Consider the following 21,053-nt stretch of genomic DNA (forward strand, 5'->3'; position numbering starts at 1 on the left):
CGACACCACACACGTCCAGAATTGCCACAGTGTGGTTTCAGGAACACTCTTCTGAGTTTAAACACTTCCGCTGACCACCAAACTCACCAGAGAAAAACATTTTTGAGCATATCTGGGATGCCTCGCAACGTGCTGTTCGGAAAAGATCTCCACTCCCTCGCACTCTTACGGATTTACGGACAGCCTTGCAGGATTCTTGGTTTCAGCTTCCTCCAGCATTACTGCAGACATTAGTCGTATTCATGGTACGATGCGTTGCGGCACTTCTGCGTGGGCCCTACACGATATTATGCAGGTGTACCAGTTTCTTTGACTTTTGAGTATAGATGTAGATGTGCAACAGCAGTTAGAAATTACAGATATTTGATGCATACAGAGTGAAAAGTATTTAAACCGACAAACTCTGGAAGGTTTTAGGGGACATCAAAACAAATATTTTTCCTTAAAGTCATTTTTTCCTATGAGCATTATTTGAACCGGTGGAGGCCGTATTACGCTCTTCACTTGTTACAGGTCGTATTACGCTCTTCACTTGTTTGAGGGCGTATTACGCTCTTCAGTTGTAGACAACTGCTGTCCACCAGTGTAGTAGTGCATTGACTCTGTCTACTAATGGAGCGATACACCTGGAGTGAGTACAGTGACATGCTTGGTGCGTATTACATAGCGCACCACAACGGACGAGCTGCGCAGCGGGTTTATCAACAACAATATCCTAATCGCCGTATCCCGCATCATACGAACTTTGCTGCTGTGTACCAACGTCTGCGTGAGACCGAGTCATTTAGCAGATTACCTGGACAGGGACGCCGTCGCACGGTAAGAACGCTGCAATTTGAGGAAGCTGTCTTGCAGCATGTGGAGCGGGATCCTTCAATCAGCACTCGTGCAAAGAACAGTCCTTCGAGAGCAAGTGTTACGGCCATCTCACTTACAGCGTGTCCACAACCTGGAACCAGTTGATTATTTGATTATCCACCCAGTGGTACCTGGAACACTGTGAAATGCATCCTACATTTCCATCCTCTGTGTTGTTTACCGATGAAGCAACGTTCGGGCGTGATGGAATCTTCAACATGCACAATTATCATGTTTGGACTGAGGATAACCCACATGCCACAGTTACTAGCGCTCATCAAGTGCGGTTCTTCGTTAATGTGTGGGACGGGGTTGGTTGGGACTGTTTAATTGGGCCGTATCTGCTACCTAGGCCATTAAAAGGCAGGCACTATTACAATTTTCTCGCCAGATCATTGCCGGAATTGCTGGAAAACGTCCCGCTCCCTACAGGACAACGCATGTGGTTCCGACATAACGGGGCGCCGGCACATTTCAGTCGCCGTGTGCGTCGATTCCTGGACCGACGGTTCCCAGAAACGTGGATTGGCAGAGGTGGTCCTGTACCGTGCCCTGTTCGATCCCCAGATATGTCCGCTCTGGGCTTTTTTGTTGGTTTAATTAACTTGTCACCATAGAAATCTTCTACCGGTTTAAATACTCCTCATAGGAAAAAATGACATTAGGAAAAAATATTTGTTTTAGTGTCCCCTACAACCTCCCAGAGTTTGTCGGTTTAAATACTTTTCACCCTGTATACTGTTGGATCTTGTTCTACATTAGAATGGTAGTCTATATTCCACAATGAAATGAGTGTGACACAATGACGAGTTTCATTATGATATGAAGTAGAGGTTGTCTAGGTATCCAGTTCTGCATTGCCTGACAAGAACAATGTGATAGCCACCCATTTCCTAACATTAAGCTCTGTCCAAAGAGGCTGAGGCCAGTTGTCAGCTCGTTACGAAAGCGCAGCGACGCGTGCCGGCAGGAGGTCTGCGACGGCGCGCACGGTGCGGGCGATGCTGAGCGGCCGGCAGCAGCAGCAGCAGCAGGTGGACGCCGCCCCCGCCGCCCGCGGGCGCTGCCCCTGGCCGGCGCCGCCCGCGACGCGCCGGCAGGCCTCGCTGTGCCGCCGCGAGCCGGCGCTGCCCGCCGTGCTGCTGGAGGCCCGCGGACGAGCGCTCGACGGCTGCCGCGCCGCCTTCCGATACGACCGCTGGAACTGCTCCCTCACCATAGCCGGACAGTCCGTCTTCGCCAAGCGTACGTACACGTCGTGCATCTCGGGACAAATCCTAAAATAAAGTTAACTGCTAAAAAAAGCTGATCACCACCTAAAGAAAGAGCAGCGCACCTGTATGGTTTGATGCTTCACCAGAGAGAACCAGCTCTCACGAACTCCTTGACGTTTACCTGGTCAGTACACCAATCCTCAAGTTTCCTATAACTGCCCTTTCTAAATAGCACACAGCGTCGCAGGTCTGAGATGTTGGTTTCGGTTCTGAAGAGGGGGGGGGGGGGGGGGGGAACTGGACTGTCACAGTTCGGTACTTATCCCTCCCCCTTCCAAATATAACTTGCCGTCACCCTCACTTTTAACCAGCTACGTGTGTCACAGATTTTAATAATAATAAACACAGTACACCGACAATATTATTATTGTATTACCGGCCGCAGTGGCCGAGCGGTTCTAGGCGCTTCAGTCCGGAGCCGAGCGACTTCTATGGTCGCAGGTTCGAATCTTGCCTCGGGCATGGATGTGTGTGGTGTCCTTAGGATAGTTAGGTTTAAGTAGTTCTAAGTTCTAGGGGACTGATGACCTCCGATGTTAAGTCTCATAGTACTCAGAGCCATTATTGTATTAAAACATTTTACACAGAACGTCCCAGGAGAAAGAAGCAAAGAGCTTCATGTGGCCATATGTCCGCCGGCAGCTGTGACAGAGCGGTTCGCGGCGCTTCAGTCTGGAACCGCGCGACCGCTAAGGTCGTAGGTTCGAATCCTGTCTCGGGCATGGATATGTGTGATGTCCTTAGGTTAGTTACGTTTAAGTAGTTCTAAATTCTAGGGGACTGATGACCTCCTCTACATCTACATCTCCATCTACATCCATACTCCACAAGCCACATGACGGTGTGTGGCGGAGGTTAGTCTGAGTACCTCTATCGGTCCTCCATTCTATTCCAGTCTTGTATCGTTCGTGGAAAGGAAGATTGTCAGTATGCTTCTGTGTGGGCTCTAATCTCCATGATTTTATCGCCACTGTCTCTTCCAGAGATATACGTAGGACGGAGCAATATACTGCTTGACTCCTCGGTGAAGGTATGTTCTCGAAACTTCAACAAAAGCCCGTACCGAGCTACTGAGCGTCTCTCTTGCAGAGTCTTCCACTGGAGTTTATCTATCATCTCCGTAACGCATTCGCGATTACTAAGTGATCCTGTAACGAAGCGCGCTGCTCTCCATTGGATCTTCTCTGTCTCTTGTATCAACCCTATCTGATACGGACCCCACACCGGTGAGCAGTATTCAAGCAGTGGGCGAACAAGTGTACTTTAACCTACTTCCTTTGTTTTCGGATTGCATTTCCTTAGGATTCTTCCAATGAATCTCAGTCTGGCGTCTGCTTTACCGACGATTAATTTTATATGGTAATTCCATTTTAAATCACTCCTAATGCCTACTCCAAGATAATTTATGGAAGTAACTGCTTCCAGTTGCTGACCTGCTATATTGAAGCTAAATGATAAAGGATCTTTCTTTCTAGGTATTCGCAGCACATTACACTTGTCTACATTGAGATTCAATTGCCATTCCCTGCACCATGCGTCAATTCGTTGCAGATCCTCCTGAATTTCAGTAGTTTTACATTGTTACAACCTCTCGATATACTACAGCGTCATCCGCAAAAAGCCTCTGTGAACTTCAGATTTTAACCACAAGGTCGTCTATGTATATTGTGAATAGCAACGGTCCTACGTCACTCCCCTGCGGCACACCTGCAATCACTCTTACTTCGGAAGACTTCTCTCCATTGAGAATGACATGCTGCGTTCTGTCTTCTAGGAACTCTTCAATCCAATCACACAATTGGTCTGACAGTCCATATGCTCTTATTTTGTTCATTAAACGACTGTGGGGAAGTGTGTCAAACGCCTTGCGGAGGTCAAGAAACACGGCATCTACCTGGGAACCCGTGTCTATGGCCCTCTGAGTCTCGTGGACGAATAGCACGAGCTGGGTTTCACACGATCGTCTTTTTCGAAACCCATGCTGATTCCTACAGAGTAGATTTCTAATCTCCAGAAAAGTCATTGTACTCGAACATAATACGTGTTCCAAAATTCTACAAGTGATCGACGTTAAAGATCTAGGTCTATTGTTCTGCACATATGTTCGACGTCCCTTCTTGAAAACGGGGATGACCTGTGCCCTTTACCAATCCTTTGGAACGCTACGCTCTTCTAGAGACCTAAGATACCGCTGCTAGAAGGGTGGCAAGGTTCTTCGCATACTCTGTGTAAAATCGAACTGGTATTCCATCAGGTCCAGCGGCCTTTCCTCTTTTGAGCGATTTTAATTGTTTTTCTATCCCTCTGTCATCTATTTCAGTATCTACGATTTTGTCATCTGTGCGACAATCTAGTGAAGAAATAACAGTGCAGTACTTTGTTAAATAAAAACCTCACATGTTAAGTCCCATAGTGCTCAAAGCCATTTGAACCATTTGAGCCATATGTTCCTTTTGTGTCGTCTCGCTGTCACTGTAGGTTTGTACTAGGGGAAGCAAGGAGAGGTTGCTCTTTGGTAGCCGGTATCCTCTTCTTTAACAAAACTGCTCGCATGTATTAACAGGGTTCTTTATTCATAAGAACACGAAGTTACTTAAGACAGTCCAGGTGTTGTGGTACAAGCTCTTCTGTAATGTCCACGTTGGCCTCACTGCTGGAAAGTACAAGTGCCGATATGTACACTACTGTGATCGCTAGATGCTGCCTGTCTCTGAGCTAGAAGCTTAGCTAACTGCGACTGCGACTGCGACTCCCGCTAGCTGCGACTGATGACTCGACTCGCTGACTCAGGTCCGCGACGCCGATGTAAATACTGGCAGTCGAGAAGGCGTTGGCGGCGTGTTAGTTGCGAGTCTGTCGTTGGCCTCTCTCCTGACAGGCCCACTTGCTCTCGTGTCTATTATCGATCTTCTCGCAGCCTATTTGCTGCCTGGTGTGCTGGCGACAACTTACGCCAGCAGTCCTTATCTGAATGGTTTCTGGGATGGAACACGTTTAATTTAGATTGTTATTTAATTTCTGTATAATTCAATACGAGGTGCGGCTAGAAAAAAACCTGATTGATGCTGGAAAAAACATTTATTTACAATTATTTACAATTTCATGTTATCTCCTTCAATGTACTCTCCTCCTCGGTCTCTACACCGCTCCATACGAATTTTCCACTGTTCATAGCAATGCTGCAGATCATTTTCGGTAAGTCCATACATTACTTCCGTCGCTTTTTCTTTTACTGCTTCAAGTCTCAAATCTAGTTCCTTTCAAAGCTGACTTGACTTTAGGGAAAAGAAAAAAGTCACAGGGGGCCAAATCAGGTGAGTAGGGTGGATGATCTAAGATGGGAATGTTGTGTTTTGCCAAAAACGTCTTCACTGAAAACGCACTGTGAGCTGGGGCATTGTCTTGGTGAAGGATCCATGACTTTTTTCTCCACAAATCGTTCCGTTTTCTCCGTACTCGCTCACGTAGGGTAGCCAGGACGCTAATGTAGTAATGCTGATTCACTGTTTGTCCCTCTGGTACCCAATCAATGTGCACAATCCCTTTGATGTCAAAAAAAAAACAATCATCATTGCCTTGAATTTCGATTTTGACATTCGTGCTTTTTTTTGTCGTGGAGAACCAGGAGTTTTCCAATGCATCGATTGGCGTTTAGATTCGGGATCGTAAGTAAAAAACCACGATTCATCGCAAGTAATAACATTTTGTAAGAAGGTGGGATCACTTTCAATATTTTCCAGGATGTCAGAACAAATCATTCTTCGGCGTTCCTTCTGTTCAATTGTGAGACACTTTGGAACCATTTTTGAACACACTTTGTTCATGTTGAAACTTTCATGAAGAATCTGCCTAACACTTTCCTTGTCAACTCCTGTTAACTCAGACACTGCTCTGATTGTTAAACGGCGATCTTGTCGAACAAGTTTACCGATTTTTTCAATGTTTGCATCAGATTTTGCTGACAATGGTCTGCCAGTGCGAGTGTCATCACTGGTGTCTTCGCGGCCATCTTTAAATCGTTTAAACCACTCAAACACTTGTGTTCGCGATAAACAATCATCGCCGTACACTTGTTGTAACATTACAAACGTTTCACTTGCAGATTTTCCTAGTTTGAAACAAAATTTGATGTTAACACGCTGTTCTTTCTGTACACTCAACATTTTCCGACGCACAGACAAAACGTCAACTACTTAAAACAGACGCCACGGGCAGACTGAGTGCACGAGGCAGATGAAACTCGAGCAGTAGGCGGAGCGAGAGTCACGTGACAGGCCACGCGACTTTTAGCCTTATTGCATTCGTTTTATTGTTTCACCAGTACTAGTCCGGTTTTTTTCTAGCCACACCTCGTACGTCTCTGTTGATCCAGAAACATTTGGCCTCAGTATGCAAATATCGATCATTTTTTTAGAAGTGCATAGGGGACCTGAAGATGGCATACTGAATTGCCGGAACTGATAGCGAAAATAAAATAAAATAACTTGTCAGTTTGACAGCTGTTTGGCGAATTTCTTCGTTAAATAAAAAATTCAATACATTTTTACGTTTACACATATAGAACAGTTAGTAAATATAACAACATGCGTTTTACAAAGTATCTGTTGAAAAATACGTACATATTGTAACATATTCATTTCGAAGCATTATCATACAAGTCACATTACAGTCGTTGTACCGTTCACAATAAATGTTCTAATTTTCCATCGTCACCTTCAGAGCATTTGTCCACTTTTGGGAGGACACATTGCGTCGCTTGGCTGAGTGCCTTTGTACGTTTCCAGTTGAGTTCAGTAACGTCCAGTATGCTACCACGTACTTCATCTCCCGTATTCATCTTTCTTTTGTACACCTGAGACCTCATCCAACCCTACCCCATAAATAAAAATCTAATGGTGCAAGGTCAGGCGATGTTGGCAGCCAGTTAATTGTACTACTACGAGCAGTCCAGCGACTACGGTACGTCCAGTTGAAATGTACCCTCACACGGCTGGTCAAATGTAGAGGGGCTCCGCCATTCTGGAAGTACACTGCAGTCCGCGAAGCATAAAAGAACGTCCTCAAGCTGTTGAACATACGAATTTCCAAAAACATGCGAGTAATTCTGTCCCGTCTTTCGTTCTTCTACAATGACTGCGCATATCAACAAGTACTTTAAATCTGTTCTGTAACAGAAACGACGTCGAACAAAGCTCATGTCCATAGGAAGTTCTCTGCTATAAATGAGCGCGCCTGTCATTTCTCTGGTTATTGACCACCTCTTCTGGGACACGCTGTATGATTTGGTTCAAATGGCTCTGAGCACTATGGGACTTAACATCTGAGGTCATCAGTTCCCTAGAACTCAGAACTACTCAAACCTAACTAACCAAAGGACATAACACATCCATGCCCGAGGCAGGATTCGAACCTGCGACCGTAGCGGTCGCGCTGTTCCAGACTGAAGCGCCAAACGCTCGGCCATAGCGGCCGGCGCTGTATAATTTGTTTGCATCGTTGGTTAGTAGGGCCTGCATCCTTCAGTCAATTTCATACTTATCGTTTGAGCTGAAAATGATTTATTGTGCGGTTTACCACAGACCTAGACAAAGAATGATCAATTCCTATTTTTAAAATTTAGATATGGAGCTGTTCTTGTCCGTGTATCTCCACCCCTGTTCGCCAGTACATTTCCACATAGGCCTAATATTTGAATGTGAAGGTTAGTGTCTGAATTCTCCCGCTTCTACGTTAAACTCCCTCTTCATTATCACTACTTACTTATCTAATAGCAGTTTTCAGTACCTTACTCCCACGGCACTAGGCGCAGAGCCGCTCTGCCGACAGCTACAAGCTACTTTGCCGGTCGCGATGCTCACCCTCTTAAAAAGGATAGGACAAACTGGGAGGCGGGAGGAGGTGACACTCAAAGCTGATGACTCTGCCGCCACTTTACGGAAGTCACCGTCCAGATGGTGGAGAGCGTCGTGAGCGAAGATCTGAATACACATATTTTGCGAATAAATGATTATCACCTGGAGAGAAGATGATGATATCTGGTTGGAGGGGTGCTCAACTATGCCGGTATCAGCGGCCGCACAAAGTCCCAATCTTTTCACTGTCAGGTCTCGCCACGTTCCAGAATTATGATAAAATGATGAGGACAACACAAACACGCAGTCCCCAGGTGGAGAAAATCCCCGACCCAGCCCTGAATCGAACCTGGGACCCTGTGATCCACAAAAATGGGTCTGAGCACAATGGGACTTAACATCGGAGGTCATCAGTCCCCTAGAAGTTAGAACTACTTAAACCTAACTAACCAAAGGACATCACACACATCCATGCCCGAGGCAGGATTCGAACCTGCGACCATAGCGGTCGCGCGATTCCAGACTGAAGCGCCTAGAACCGCTCGGCCACGTGATCTACAGGCAGTAACGCTAGCCACTAGTCCACGGACTGCGGACACCTCGAAAGAAGGAAGATGTGAGCATGAATCTTGGTACTGGTGCTGGTCTTTTTCTACCGACTCAGCCTTCAATAGGACACAATTTTCCCAACGACAAATTACTTGCCTGAAACTTGGGATGTAGAAAAGAACATTTTCACTGTTCAGGAAGCGGTCCGACTCGAAAAACACCTCGTCGCCGTTCTTGAAATGAAATTTTGTTTTGTGTCCCCTAGTGGTGTTCTAAGGTTCTGTGACGCGGGATTTCATTGTGTACCTGTAAACAAACAAAAAAGTAATTACGTAACTTAGTTTTTCTCAAGTTCATGTTAAGTCTTTTGCACTACTCGTATTAAACTAGAATCATAAGGATGTAGGTTTTTAAATATGTCCCTACCCCATCTACAAGTAATCTCTAATCTCTGCTAACTGCTGCCTATAGGCCGACCTTCTAGTAAATACAGCTCACACGATAGCATTTACAGGAAGCCACTGACTTCACTCCATGTCTCAAGCTCAGTCAGCAGTAAGGGCAGGAAGTCTCCTATAGCACAGCTTAAGGGAAAACCTCGAGCCCCGTATTACGAAATAAATAGGTGGGTGGCGTCAGTGGCCGCGAGTTCCCAGTCGGGAAGTTCGGCTGCCAAGTGCAGGTCTTATTGATTGCGGCGCCACATTGGGCGACCTGCGTGTCGACAATAGGGATGAAATGATGATGAGGACAGCACGACACCCAGTCCCTGAGGGGAGAAAATCCACCTCCCCGGGCGTGAATCGAACCCAGGCCCCCGTGCATGGCATTCCAACGCGCTGACCATTCAGCTAATAGAGCGGCCTGTATTACGAACAAAACATTAAACTGCATCGCTACTAGGCTGGGAACGTTTACGAAAAGCTGACCGCGGTCACTAAATTAATTCCCACAAGCCTCAGAAACAAAACATTACAATACGTTCAGTGACGGCAATTAATTCCGGCAACAATGAAACCACAGTGGCATGACATCAAAATCTATTTCCAGGAGCGCTAGTGGCTTTGTATTTTTTGTCTTGTCTTTGCAGAAAGATTGCACTGCCAACATGACGTTAACGTGTACTAGTCTTCAAGTCTCGCTCTCTCTCTCTCTCTCTCTCTCTCTCTCTCTCTCACACACACACTCACACACACACACAAGAGCATGGGTACAGAGGGTGCGCAAAAACTGACCGAAAAAAAACGAGATATAAAGAGGGGCTTAAAAACTAACATGAAGAGTTGCATAAGCACTCCTTACCCCGGGTGTTCCTATTTGCTATCCACTTCTCTAAACGCACACTATTCGCACAGTGTTATTTCACCCACGTAGCATCATAAAGGACGACTATTATCGAATAGACGTCTATCGCTAACGTGGTTTAGATGCTAACACTGCACCTGAATCATACAGCTGCCCCCTACACAGATTCCTCACGTTGAACAATCTTCTTGCTGCTACTTCGCTACCGTACTGTAGGGTCTCAAAGATGGGCAAGCAGGTGCTAAAGGAAATAGTTATTTGACGGAAGGCTTCAGATTTTTGCCGACTGCGGACTGGAGTCAGACGCGACGGTGGAGGAATCAGGTACACTGATTTTGGTGGCAAATGTAGCACACATACTGATACAGCGGAGCTAGTTAACGAAATAGCTGCTTTCCAGTAACAGCTGAAAGATCTGATGACAAGGATTGATATGGGTTCCCATTTCACTAATTGTAAGTTGAAAGTTTTTTTTTTTTTTTTTTTTTTTTTTGAGTATAGGTGAAGATTCCTGTCGAAACAGCTCTGAGTGCATTCATCCTCAATGACTGTAGAATCTTCAAAACGTAGTTTCAATTAAAAATTACAATATACTACTTACGGTCAATTCTCTTATTTATTTATTGCTATTTATTACTTATTTAGCCTGACCGGGTAGGTCTACTACTTCCTACTCAAAGGGCAACAGGATACCCTACGCCACAGTCGGGGTTGGAACGGTTGTCCAGAGTGACACTTAAGCGGCTTTTCCATTCGGTGTCCGCTCATACAGATTTTGATTCTAAGAATCTCTCGAGGAACACGCTGCAATGATTCCCTAAAGTGGTTCAAATGGGACTTAACATCTGAGGTCATCAATCTCCTACAACTTAGCTTAAACCTAACTAACCTAAGGATATCACACACATCCATGCCCGAGGCAGGATTCGAACCTGCGACCGTAGCAGCAGCGGACTGAAGCGCCTAGAACCGCTCCGCCACTACGGCCGTCTGATTCCCTAAAAGATGCAATGCCTTTGATGTAATGTTGTCGGTCTTCATTAGCGAATATTTTAGAAATTGCATGAGACATTTAGAGAGTGTGTGACGCTTCCACAGAAAACCAGGAAGAGGTAGTCTAATTTCGTCTCGTATTAAATTTATTTATAGCATTGCCAACAAGTATGACGTGCACTAAACCACTCTTCAATAGTTCTACAATTTACAGTTGTTGTGTCGTTTTCTTCTTCGCTGCCATTTCTGTGTGTAGGCCGCTCAAGTGAGAATAGTCCGTAGCTGCTGTCAATTTGAATTCTTTTTAAAGCCTTCGCAGCAGTTTCGTTAGTCTTAATTTCTGACTCCTTTTTCTTTTCCTATCGAAATTTAAAATTAATCGTTCAAACTGGTTAACTGGTTACCATGGTACTCGGCGCCTTCTCGTAGATTTTTTACAAATGCGTAAACATTTGGATGAACTCTTGATATTAGTGCCTTCAGAGACGTTGTTAGTGCTATGGCGGCTGCCACTGCAATTCGACATATCTCTTGGCGCATGCTTGTTATCGTGTCACTGGTCTAGAAAGAGTCGTAAAAGTTCTGAAGCTTTTGGTTTTCAGACGAGCTCTCCTGAATCGACAGCCAACCAACCATCATCCAACATTCCCAGGGGGACATATGCCAGAGCTGAGCACATTGATACAGTGTATTGCTTTGTTTTCTTTATAGACAGGTACTAAGCCACAATGCTAAACGTGTTCGCTCAAGCATTGCTTAAAATAATTGCAACCTCTAACCTCTGATTTAATAAACAAACTTCTAGCTGACTGGACAAGTACCAATTTTCAGGATGAGAGACGCACGATTCCTTCCGAAGAAGTTGGTTTTAATAATCAAATAAAAAGATTGTATATTTCTGGCTTTTTGTTCTGTAGCAAAACGTAGACAGCGGGAACAGTGTTCTATGTTCCCTCCAAAGATCTTTTAAGATTGGCGTGAAGTATGAACACCTGTCCAAACTGTTTCTTCGACAGAATGTCCGTCGGAACACCACACCTATCCATACAAACGTACTCTATAGGTTTGCTGCTTTCAACTAACGAAGCGAAAGCAGACTGCCAAAAGAACATTGTTACAAACTCCGAGAAGTCCCTTTATATATCAGGAAAATATTCTCCCATATGACAGTTTCACCTGTAACCAGTTAAAAAAAAGTTGTTATCAGCGGGGTTTGAGCGCGTGACCTATGATATGATGAACTTGCGATCTACCAACTCACCAACGCGAGATCAACACAATTATTCACAGATGCGATTTTCCTGTGCTCCATAGTTCTCGCGTTACTTTTGATTACAGTTTACGCATGCTCTACTGGACGACAGCATGTAGCACGGACTAAATCGGTGATTTCGTCGATACTCTATTGATTCAGTCATTGGGACCGATATCAGCAACTGGCGTCTGACATCTGGAGGTTTGGGAGTTAGTGCAAAAAGTCACTTTTCTCAATTGTAAGGCGCAGGCAGCAATGGACAGGTCGATGTATTCTACTTCTGGATCAGCCTTTCCCGAGGTCCACTACCTGAAGTGTCCTATCATCTGTAGAAATATCAACACATCTCATCTCGTCATAAGTGCCCGTACAAACGTCACAAACTCACTTCAGTGTGCCCTCCCGCCCTCTCTGCCAAGGCCGTTAAGAAGACTGTGGCCCTTACCTATGAAGACTTCGGATACCACTACTGATGATTTTTATTCAAAAATTAACACAATGACTAGGACTGTACCCGTAACCGACGACGTTTCGATTGCCAGTGTAAAATGCCTCCGAGAAAGGCAGCGCAGTGGTTAGCACATTGGACTGGAATTCGAGAGGACGACGGTTCAATTTCCTGCCGGCCTTCCAGGTATAGATTTTTCGTTGTTGTTGTTGTTGTGGTCTTCAGTCCAGAGATTGGTTAGATGCAGCTCTCCATGCTACTCTATCCTGTGCAAGCCTCTTCATCTCTGAATAACTACTGCAACCTACATCCTTCTGAATCTGCTTAGTGTATTCATCTCTTGGTCTCCCTCTACGATTTTTACCCTCTACGCTGCCCTCCAATAGTAAATTGGTGATCCCTCGATGCCTCAGAATATGCCCTACCAACCGATCCCTTCTTCTAGTCAAGTTGTCCCACAAATTTCTCTTCTCTCCAATTCTATTCAATACCTCCTCATTAGTTATGTGATCTACCAATCTAATCTTCAGCATTCTTCTGTAGCACCACATTTCGAAAGCTCCTATTCTCTTCTTGTCCAAACGATTTATCGTCCATGTTTCACTTCCATACATGGCTACACTCCATACCTACAAATACTTTCAGAAACGGCTTCCTGACACTTAAATCTATACTCTATGTTAACAAATTTCTCTTCTTCAGAAACGCTCTCCTTGCCATTGTCAGTCCACATTTTATATCCTTTCTACTTCGACCATCATCAGTTATTTAGCTCCCCAAATAGCAAAACTCCTTTACTACTTTAAGCGTCTCATTTCTTAATCTAATTCCCTCAGCATCACCCGATTTAATTCGACTACATTCCATTATCCTCTTTTTGCTTTTGTTGATGTTCATCTTATATCCTCCTTTCAAGACACTGTCCATTCCGTTCAGCTTCTCTTCCAGGTCCTTTCCTGTCTCTGAGAGAATTTCAATGTCATCGGCGAACCTCAAAGTTTTTATTTCTTCTTCATGGATATTAATTCGTACTCCGAATTTTTCTTTTGTTCTCTTTACTGCTTGCTCAATATACAGATTGAATAACATCGGGGATAGGATACAACCATGTCTCACTCCCTTCCCAACCAGTGCTTCCCTTTCGTGCCCCTCGACTCTTATAACTGCCATCTGGTTTCTGTACAAATTGTAAATAGCCTTTCGCTCCCTTACCCTGCCACCTTCAGAATTTGAAAGAAAATATTCCAGTCAACATTGTCAAAAGCTTTCTCTAAGTCTACAAATGCTAGAAACGTAGGTTTGCCTTTCCTTAATCTATTTTCTAAGATAAGTCGTAGGGTCAGTATTGCCTCACGTGTTCCAATATTTCTACGGAATCCAAACTGATCTTCCCCGAAGTCGGCTTCTACCAGTTTTTCCATTCGTCTGCAAAGAATTCTGTGCTAGTATTTTGCAGCCGTGGCTTATTAAACTGATAGTTCGGTAATTTTCACATCTGTCAACACCTGCTTTCTTTGGGATTGGAATTGTTATACACTTCTTATAGTGTGAGGGTATTTCGCCTGTCTCATACATCTTGCTCACTAGATGGTAGAGTTTTGTCAGGACTGGCTCTCCCAAGGCTGTCAGTAGTTCTAATTGATGTTGTCTACTCCCGGGGCCTTGTTTCGACTTAGGTCTTTCAGTGCTCTGTCAAACTCTTCACGCAGTATCATATCTCCTATTTCATCTTCATCTACAATCTCTTCCATTTCCATAATATTGTCCTCAAGAACATCGCCCTCGTATAGACCCTCTATATACTCATTCCACCGTTCTGCTTTCCCTTCTTTGTTTAGAACTGGGTTTCCATCTGAGCTCTTGATATTCATACAAGTGGATCTCTTTATATATATATATATACTAAGATGGTATCTGTTCTTTCGGACATGTCCATCAGTGACCAAGCAGATCGTTAGAATGAAATTACAATGAAATTAGAACCCTTAGCTGCTTACAGGCGTTGACTGATGTCAACGGGGACAGATGAAAATGTGTGCCCGACCGGGACTCGAACCCGGCATCTCCTGCTTACATGGCAGACGCTCTATCCATCTGAGCCACCGAGGACTCAGAGGATGTAGCGACTGCAGGGACTTATCTCTGGCACGCCTTATGTCCGAAAGAACAGATACCATCTTAGTATATAAATAGTTAAGGCTCATCGGCCACTTGACCATCTTCTTCTTCTGTGCGGATGCACAACAAGTGGCTGAACTCTTACGGAAATCGGCAACGCGCCGCGAGTAATGAGTATAATGGGCGGGGGCACTACGAATGTAGTGCGGGACAATACGTTGAGAATGTGGGTGTCGCGGGAGGCGTGCCAGAGATAAGTCTCTGCAGTCGCACTATCCTCTGTGTCCTCGGTGGCTCAGATGGGTTGGGGTCCTCGGTGGTCTAGCGGTTACAGTCTAGAACGTTCCAGCGCCTCGGCTGGGGCGAATCGCCCCAGCCGGGCCGGGGTTCAATTCCCGGCCGGCGCTGGAATTTTCAGACTCCCTGGCCCTTGGCCTCCACCTCTCCCCTGGCATGTGGAGCATGCCGGGTACCCGCGTGGGGTCCGTGCTTGGGATCCCACGAGGACCACACCGGTAAACTACAAAAAAAAACTACAAAAAACACAGCCCGCCGGCACGGTAGCTCAGCGTGTTCGGTCAGAGAGCTGGTCGGCCTCTAGAATAAAAAGCTGTGTGGAAGGATCAACAAACGAACTTTACCCCGGATGTCATGTGACGTCCGCAACGACCAAACCCAACGATCAACAACAAACAAAAAACAAAAAAGAAAGCAGGATATCTCGGGTTCGAGTCCCGGTCGGGGCACACATTTTCATCTGTCCCCGTTGACATATGTCCATATGTCAACGCCTGTAAGCAGCTAAGGGTTGTCATTTCATTGTAAAGGTCTCTTTAATTTTCCTGTAGGCAGTATCTATCTTACCTCTAGTGATATGTGCCTCTACATCCTTATATTTGTCCTCTAGCCATCCCTGCTTAACCATTTTGCACTTCCTGTTGATCTCATTTTTGAGACGGCGTTTTCGTAATTTCCCTAAAAGATACCGGAATGGTTCCTTTGAAAGGGCGCGGCCGATTTCCTTTCCCGTCCTTCCCCGTTCCGAGCATGTGCGCCGTCTTTAGAAACCTCTTTGGCGGTAGGGGTTCCCTTGTGTGGAATTGTCGAGATGCTGCCTCAGGAGGGACGCGCTGTTGGGCCGCAGAGTTCCGCGAGACGGCGGCGCTGCAGGCGGTGTCTGGGGCGGCGCTGGCGGACGCCGTGTCCCGGGCGTGCGCGCGCGGCCAGTTGAGGCGCTGCGGCTGCCCCGCGACGGCCGACAGCCGGCGCCTGCTGCGCGAGTCCGGCGCCTGCCCGGAGGGCGCCGTCGCCGCCGCCGGCCGCCGCCTCGCCAGGCGCTTCCTGCTGCCCGCGGGCGCCGCCGCCGAGCCCGCAGACGCCCGCGAGACCGTGCTGCGGCATAACCTCGCCGTCGGCATGCAGGTAGGCCGCCCCCATGCCCTAACTGGTCATTTACACTTTCCTTAACCCTTTCGTGGTTGATGGGTCATATATGTCCCACCAACTTTGAGCGCCAGTTCGAGTGTCGGGATATATGTTACCCAGCTCTGCACGGTGCTGCCATCTAGGGACGACTGTACTGAACCTAAGAGAAAAATCGGGACTGCCCTGCAAAGGCAATAGAGAAGCCGTGACTACTTTTGTTGACTGGCGTGTATATGTATATGGCCGCTGCAACGCCACTTATTTGTGTCATTCTTCAGTTTTCATCATTTCTCACTTTCCAGCGATGTCTGAAGTAAGTAATTCATCTTATTATTAACTTAATAATCATTTTTTAGTACAAATACAGTGTGGAATGTACTTCTCAGCGACTCAGCAGACAAACAAAAATTACACGGAGTGAAATGTAGTGTGAGGAGGGCTATGCGAGTGGCGTTCAATGAATTCGAAAGTAAAGTTCTGTGTACTGACTTGGCAGAAAATCCTAAGAAATTTTGGTCTTATATCAAAGCTGTAGGTGGATCAAATCAAAATGTCCAGATACTCTGTGACCAAAATGGTACTGAAACAGAGGATGACAGACTAAAGGCCGAAATGCTAAATGTCTTTTTCCAAAGCTGTTTCACAGAGGAACACTGCATGGTAGTTCCTTCTCTAGATTGTCGCACAGATGACATAATGGTAGATATCGAAATAGATGACAGAGCGATAGAAAACCAATTAAAATCGCTCAAAAGAGGAAAGGCCACTGGACCTGATGGGATACCAGTTCGATTTCACACAGAGTACGCGAAGGAACTTGCCCCCTTCTTGCAACGGTGTACCGTAGGTCTCTAGAAGAGCGTAGCGTTTCAAAAGATGGGAAAAGGTCTCAGGTCATCCATATTTTCAAGAAGGGTCGTCGAACAGATGTGCGAACTATAGACCTATATCTCTAACGTCGATAAGTTGCAGAATTTTGGAACACGTATTATGTTCGAGCATAATGACTTTTCTGGAGACTAGAAATCTACTCTGTAGGAATCAGCATGGGTTTCGAAAAAGACGATCGTGTGAAACCCAGCTCTCGCTATTCGTTCACGTGACTCAGAGGGCCATAGACACGGGTTCCCAGGTAGATGCCGTGTTTCTTGACATCCACAAGGCGTTTGTTGCAGTTTCCCACAGTCGTTTAATGAACAAAGTAAGAGCATATGGACAGTCAGACCAATTCTGTGATTGGAATGAAGAGTTCCTAGATAACAGAACGCGCAGCACGTCATTCTCAATGGAGAGAAGTCTTCTGAGTGATTTCAGGTGTACCCGCAGGGGAGTGTCGTAAGACCGTTGCTATTCACAATATACATAAATGACCTTGTGGATGACATCGGAAGTTCACTGAGGCTTTTTGCGGATGATGCTGTGGTATATCGAGAGGTTGTAACAATGGAAAATTGTACTGAAATGCAGGAGGATCTGCAGCGAATTGACGCATGGTGCAGCGAATGGCAATTGAATCTCAATATACACAAGTGTAATGTGCTGCGAATACATAGAAAGAAAGATCCCTTATCATTTAGCTACAATATAGCAGGTCAACAACTGGAAGCAGTTAATTCCATAAATTATCTGGGAGTACGCATTAGGAGTGATTTAAAATGGAATGTTCATATAAAGTTGATCGTCGGTAAAGCAGATGCCAGACTGAGATCCATTGGAAGAATCCTAAGGAAATGAAGTCCGAAAACAAAGGAAGTAGGTTACAGTACACTTGTTCGCCCACTGCTTGAATACTGCTCACCAGTGTGGGATCCGTACCAGAGAGGGTTGATGGAAAAGATAGAGAAGATCCAGCGGAGAGCAGCGCGCTTCGTTACGGGATCATTTAGTAATCCCGAAAGCGTTACAGAGATGATAGATCAACTCCACTGGAAGACTCTGCAAGAGCGACGCTCAGTAACTCGGTACGGGCTTTTGTTGAAGTTTCGAGAACATACCTTCTCCGAGGAGTCAAGCAGTATATTGCTCCTTCCTGCGTATATCTCGCGAAGAGACCATGAGGATAAAATCAGAGAGATTAGAGCCCACACAGAGGCATACCGACAATCTTTCTTTCTACGAACAATATTAGACTGGAATACTAGGGAGAACGGATAGAGGTACTCAATGTACCCTCCGCCACACACCGTCAGGTGGCTTGCGGAGTATGGATGTAGATGTAGATACACGTTCCTTAAGCGCGCAGCGACGTCTGGCGTACCGTGTGCGGGTGGCGTGACACGGACACGACGTGGGCAAAAGACATACTAGTGGTGCTGCCAGGCGGCGCGAGAAGGTGATACTACGGAGCATTGGCAAATGCAATACAATACTGCAGGACAAAAAGGACTGCCTAGGCTTTGCAGATGACATAGCAGTAGTAATTGAGACGGAAGAAGACGCAAAGACACAACTCGACTACTTAAGTAAGGTAACCAGAAAGGTGGGACTGAGGATCGCCTATTACAAGACACATTAAATACCACTGCAGACTGGGAAACACAGGACGGCACTATGCAGATGGTGGATAAATTTAAATAGCTGGGAGAATTTATAACAGGAAGGAACAGGAGCAAGGAGGGAATAACAGATGGGATAAAGAAGATGAGGTCAGCCTTCTGCATGACGAGAGGGATATAAAATAAAAAGAATATATCCACAAAGATAAGCCGCTACAAGGCAACGGTGAGGAATGCAGTATTACATGCTGCTGAGACGATGAAACTAGGAAGAAATGGGGCAGAACAACTAGAGAAAGAAGAGAGAAAAATCCTGAGAAAAATACTAGGTCCCAAAAGAGGTGGGTGCGAAGACCTAGGGAAGAATTGTACCGGAACATGAGAACAATATCCGGGTAAATCAGACTCAAAAGGGCAAGGTTTGCTGGACTTGTAGTTAGGATGAATGTGGACAGAATGACGAAGAGAGTGTGGGAAACAACATGGAGGACAAGGGGAAAGACAGGAACCAAGTGAGTTGTTGAACTTCGGAAGGACTACAACTTTGAACATGGCTGTACGTTTGCAGCAACCAACACAAATTTGAAAAAAATGTAAAAACCTGGTCAAGTATATAGAAAACCTATGCAACCGGTTGGCAGATTTTTAAATATTTTTCAAATTCGGAAGGACTGGTTGGAATTGGGGATCAAGGTCGAAGGAAAGGAAAATTGGAGGAACAAATGTACACCGACCAATATGCCGGAGATCAATGACAGAGAAGAATACAGCAAAAGATTAGAGTGTGACCAGTGGAGCCGACAGGAGAAACGGAAACTGAAGATCTCGGAAGAAGAGCGGGAGAGAAGAAGAGAAAGAATGAAAAGGTTCTGGGAGGTGAAGAGAAAAATGCATTCCGCGAAGGGGCTACCCGTGGTCCTGCAGAGGCCGTAACGCAAGAAGAAGAAGAAGGACCTGTGTTATTTTGAAATACGATGCTATGTTCTTTCGGATATCCAGGCAGCCGGCCGCTGTCAGCGCTTCAGCCCAGAACCGCGCTGCTGCTACGGTCGCAGGTTCGGTTCAAATGGTTCAAATGGCTCTGAGCACTATGGGACTTAACTGCTGAGGTCATCAGTCCCCTGGAACTTAGAACTACTTAAACCTAACTAGCCTAAGGACACCACACACATCCATGCCCGAGGCAGGATTCGAACCTGCGATCGTAGCGGTCGCGCGGTTCCAGACTGAAGCGCCTAGAACCGCTCGGCCACCAGAGGCCGGCTCGCAGGTTCGGATCCTGCCTCGGGCATGGATGCGTTTTGAAGTCCTTAGGTTGGTTAGGTTTAGTAGTCTAGGGGACTGATGACCTCAGATGTTAAGTCCCACAGTGCTCAGAGCCATTTGAACCATTTTGAACATCCACGCATGACGGAAGGAACAGGCACTGCAGAAACAGTCGTTATGAAATAAATGAACTGTACTCGCAGTTGCGGATATAGACAACCATCAGCTGCGTAATGGAGGGACGACAATGAAAATTGGTGCCGGAACGGGACACGAACCCGAATGTCTCGCTTATAGCGAGCGGTCGCCTTACCCTTTGAGCTATCCACGCACGACTCGCTCCCAGACCCAAACTTCCATACGTCGTCAACCATGCGTCTACAACCTGTACTCGTACAACTATTATGTATATTCCTGTACAGTACTGACATTTTACTTGAGAGTCGCTTTCCCAGTGTCGGCGGATAAGTACGATATTGTAGTATCCGTGTTATTCCGAATTACAATGCAATGTTCCTTCGGACATAAACTGATAAGCCAAAACATTATGACCAGTGCTCATCGAGACGCTGGACGCCGCTTGGTGGCGCTGCGGGCACCCTAAAGAAGATATGGGCTGCAAATGGGAAAATCCATTGAGGTAAGCGACTTTGATAAATGGCAGATTATTATTATGCGGATCCTGTGAACGAGTGTCTTCAGAACGGCGAACTGGTCGGATGTTCACGTGCTTCTATCGTGAGCATCTACGGAAAGAGGTAGAAGGACAGTGAAACTACCACAAGGCGCTAAATGGTTGGACGTCCACGACTCTTCACAGAACGTGGGGTTTGGAGGCTTGTCTGCTCTGTAAGACAGGACAGATGGTGATCTGTGGCATCTCTGCCGAAAGACCACAATGCTGGTGAACACATTAGTCTTCCGGAGCACATCGTTCATCGTACATTGCTGAACATGGAGCTCGCTGCAGGCCATCCCTATGTTTTCACATGTTAACCCAACGATACCGTCAATTACGATTGTAGTAGGCACGGGACCATCAGGAATCGAACATCGATCAATGAAAACTTGTTGGCTCTGCGGATGAATTACATTTTTGGTACATTACGTCAATGGTAATTTTCACAGACGCCGTGATCGAGGTGAACAGCGGTTCGAAACGTGCAGTTCGCCACGGATGTAGGCTGGTGGAAGCAGTATTATGGTACGGGAAAC

The 21,053-nt window shown here is 45.9% G+C and overlaps 1 protein-coding gene across 1 annotated transcript in view; it reads left to right on the forward strand.

Moving 5' to 3' along the window:
* The first annotated feature begins 1,859 nt into the window (after positions 1-1,859).
* The window catches only part of LOC126455877 (protein Wnt-4-like), a 154,790-nt gene continuing 135,596 nt past the window's right edge, over positions 1,860-21,053 (forward strand). Inside the window, exons 1-2 of the mRNA XM_050091637.1 lie at positions 1,860-2,103; positions 15,797-15,906. Of these exons, the coding sequence (XP_049947594.1) occupies positions 1,860-2,103; positions 15,797-15,906 (354 nt within the window). The remainder of the gene's footprint in view (positions 2,104-15,796; positions 15,907-21,053) is intronic.

This window comes from Schistocerca serialis, chromosome 2 (assembly GCF_023864345.2).
Source record: "Schistocerca serialis cubense isolate TAMUIC-IGC-003099 chromosome 2, iqSchSeri2.2, whole genome shotgun sequence".
NCBI lineage: Eukaryota > Metazoa > Arthropoda > Insecta > Orthoptera > Acrididae > Schistocerca > Schistocerca serialis.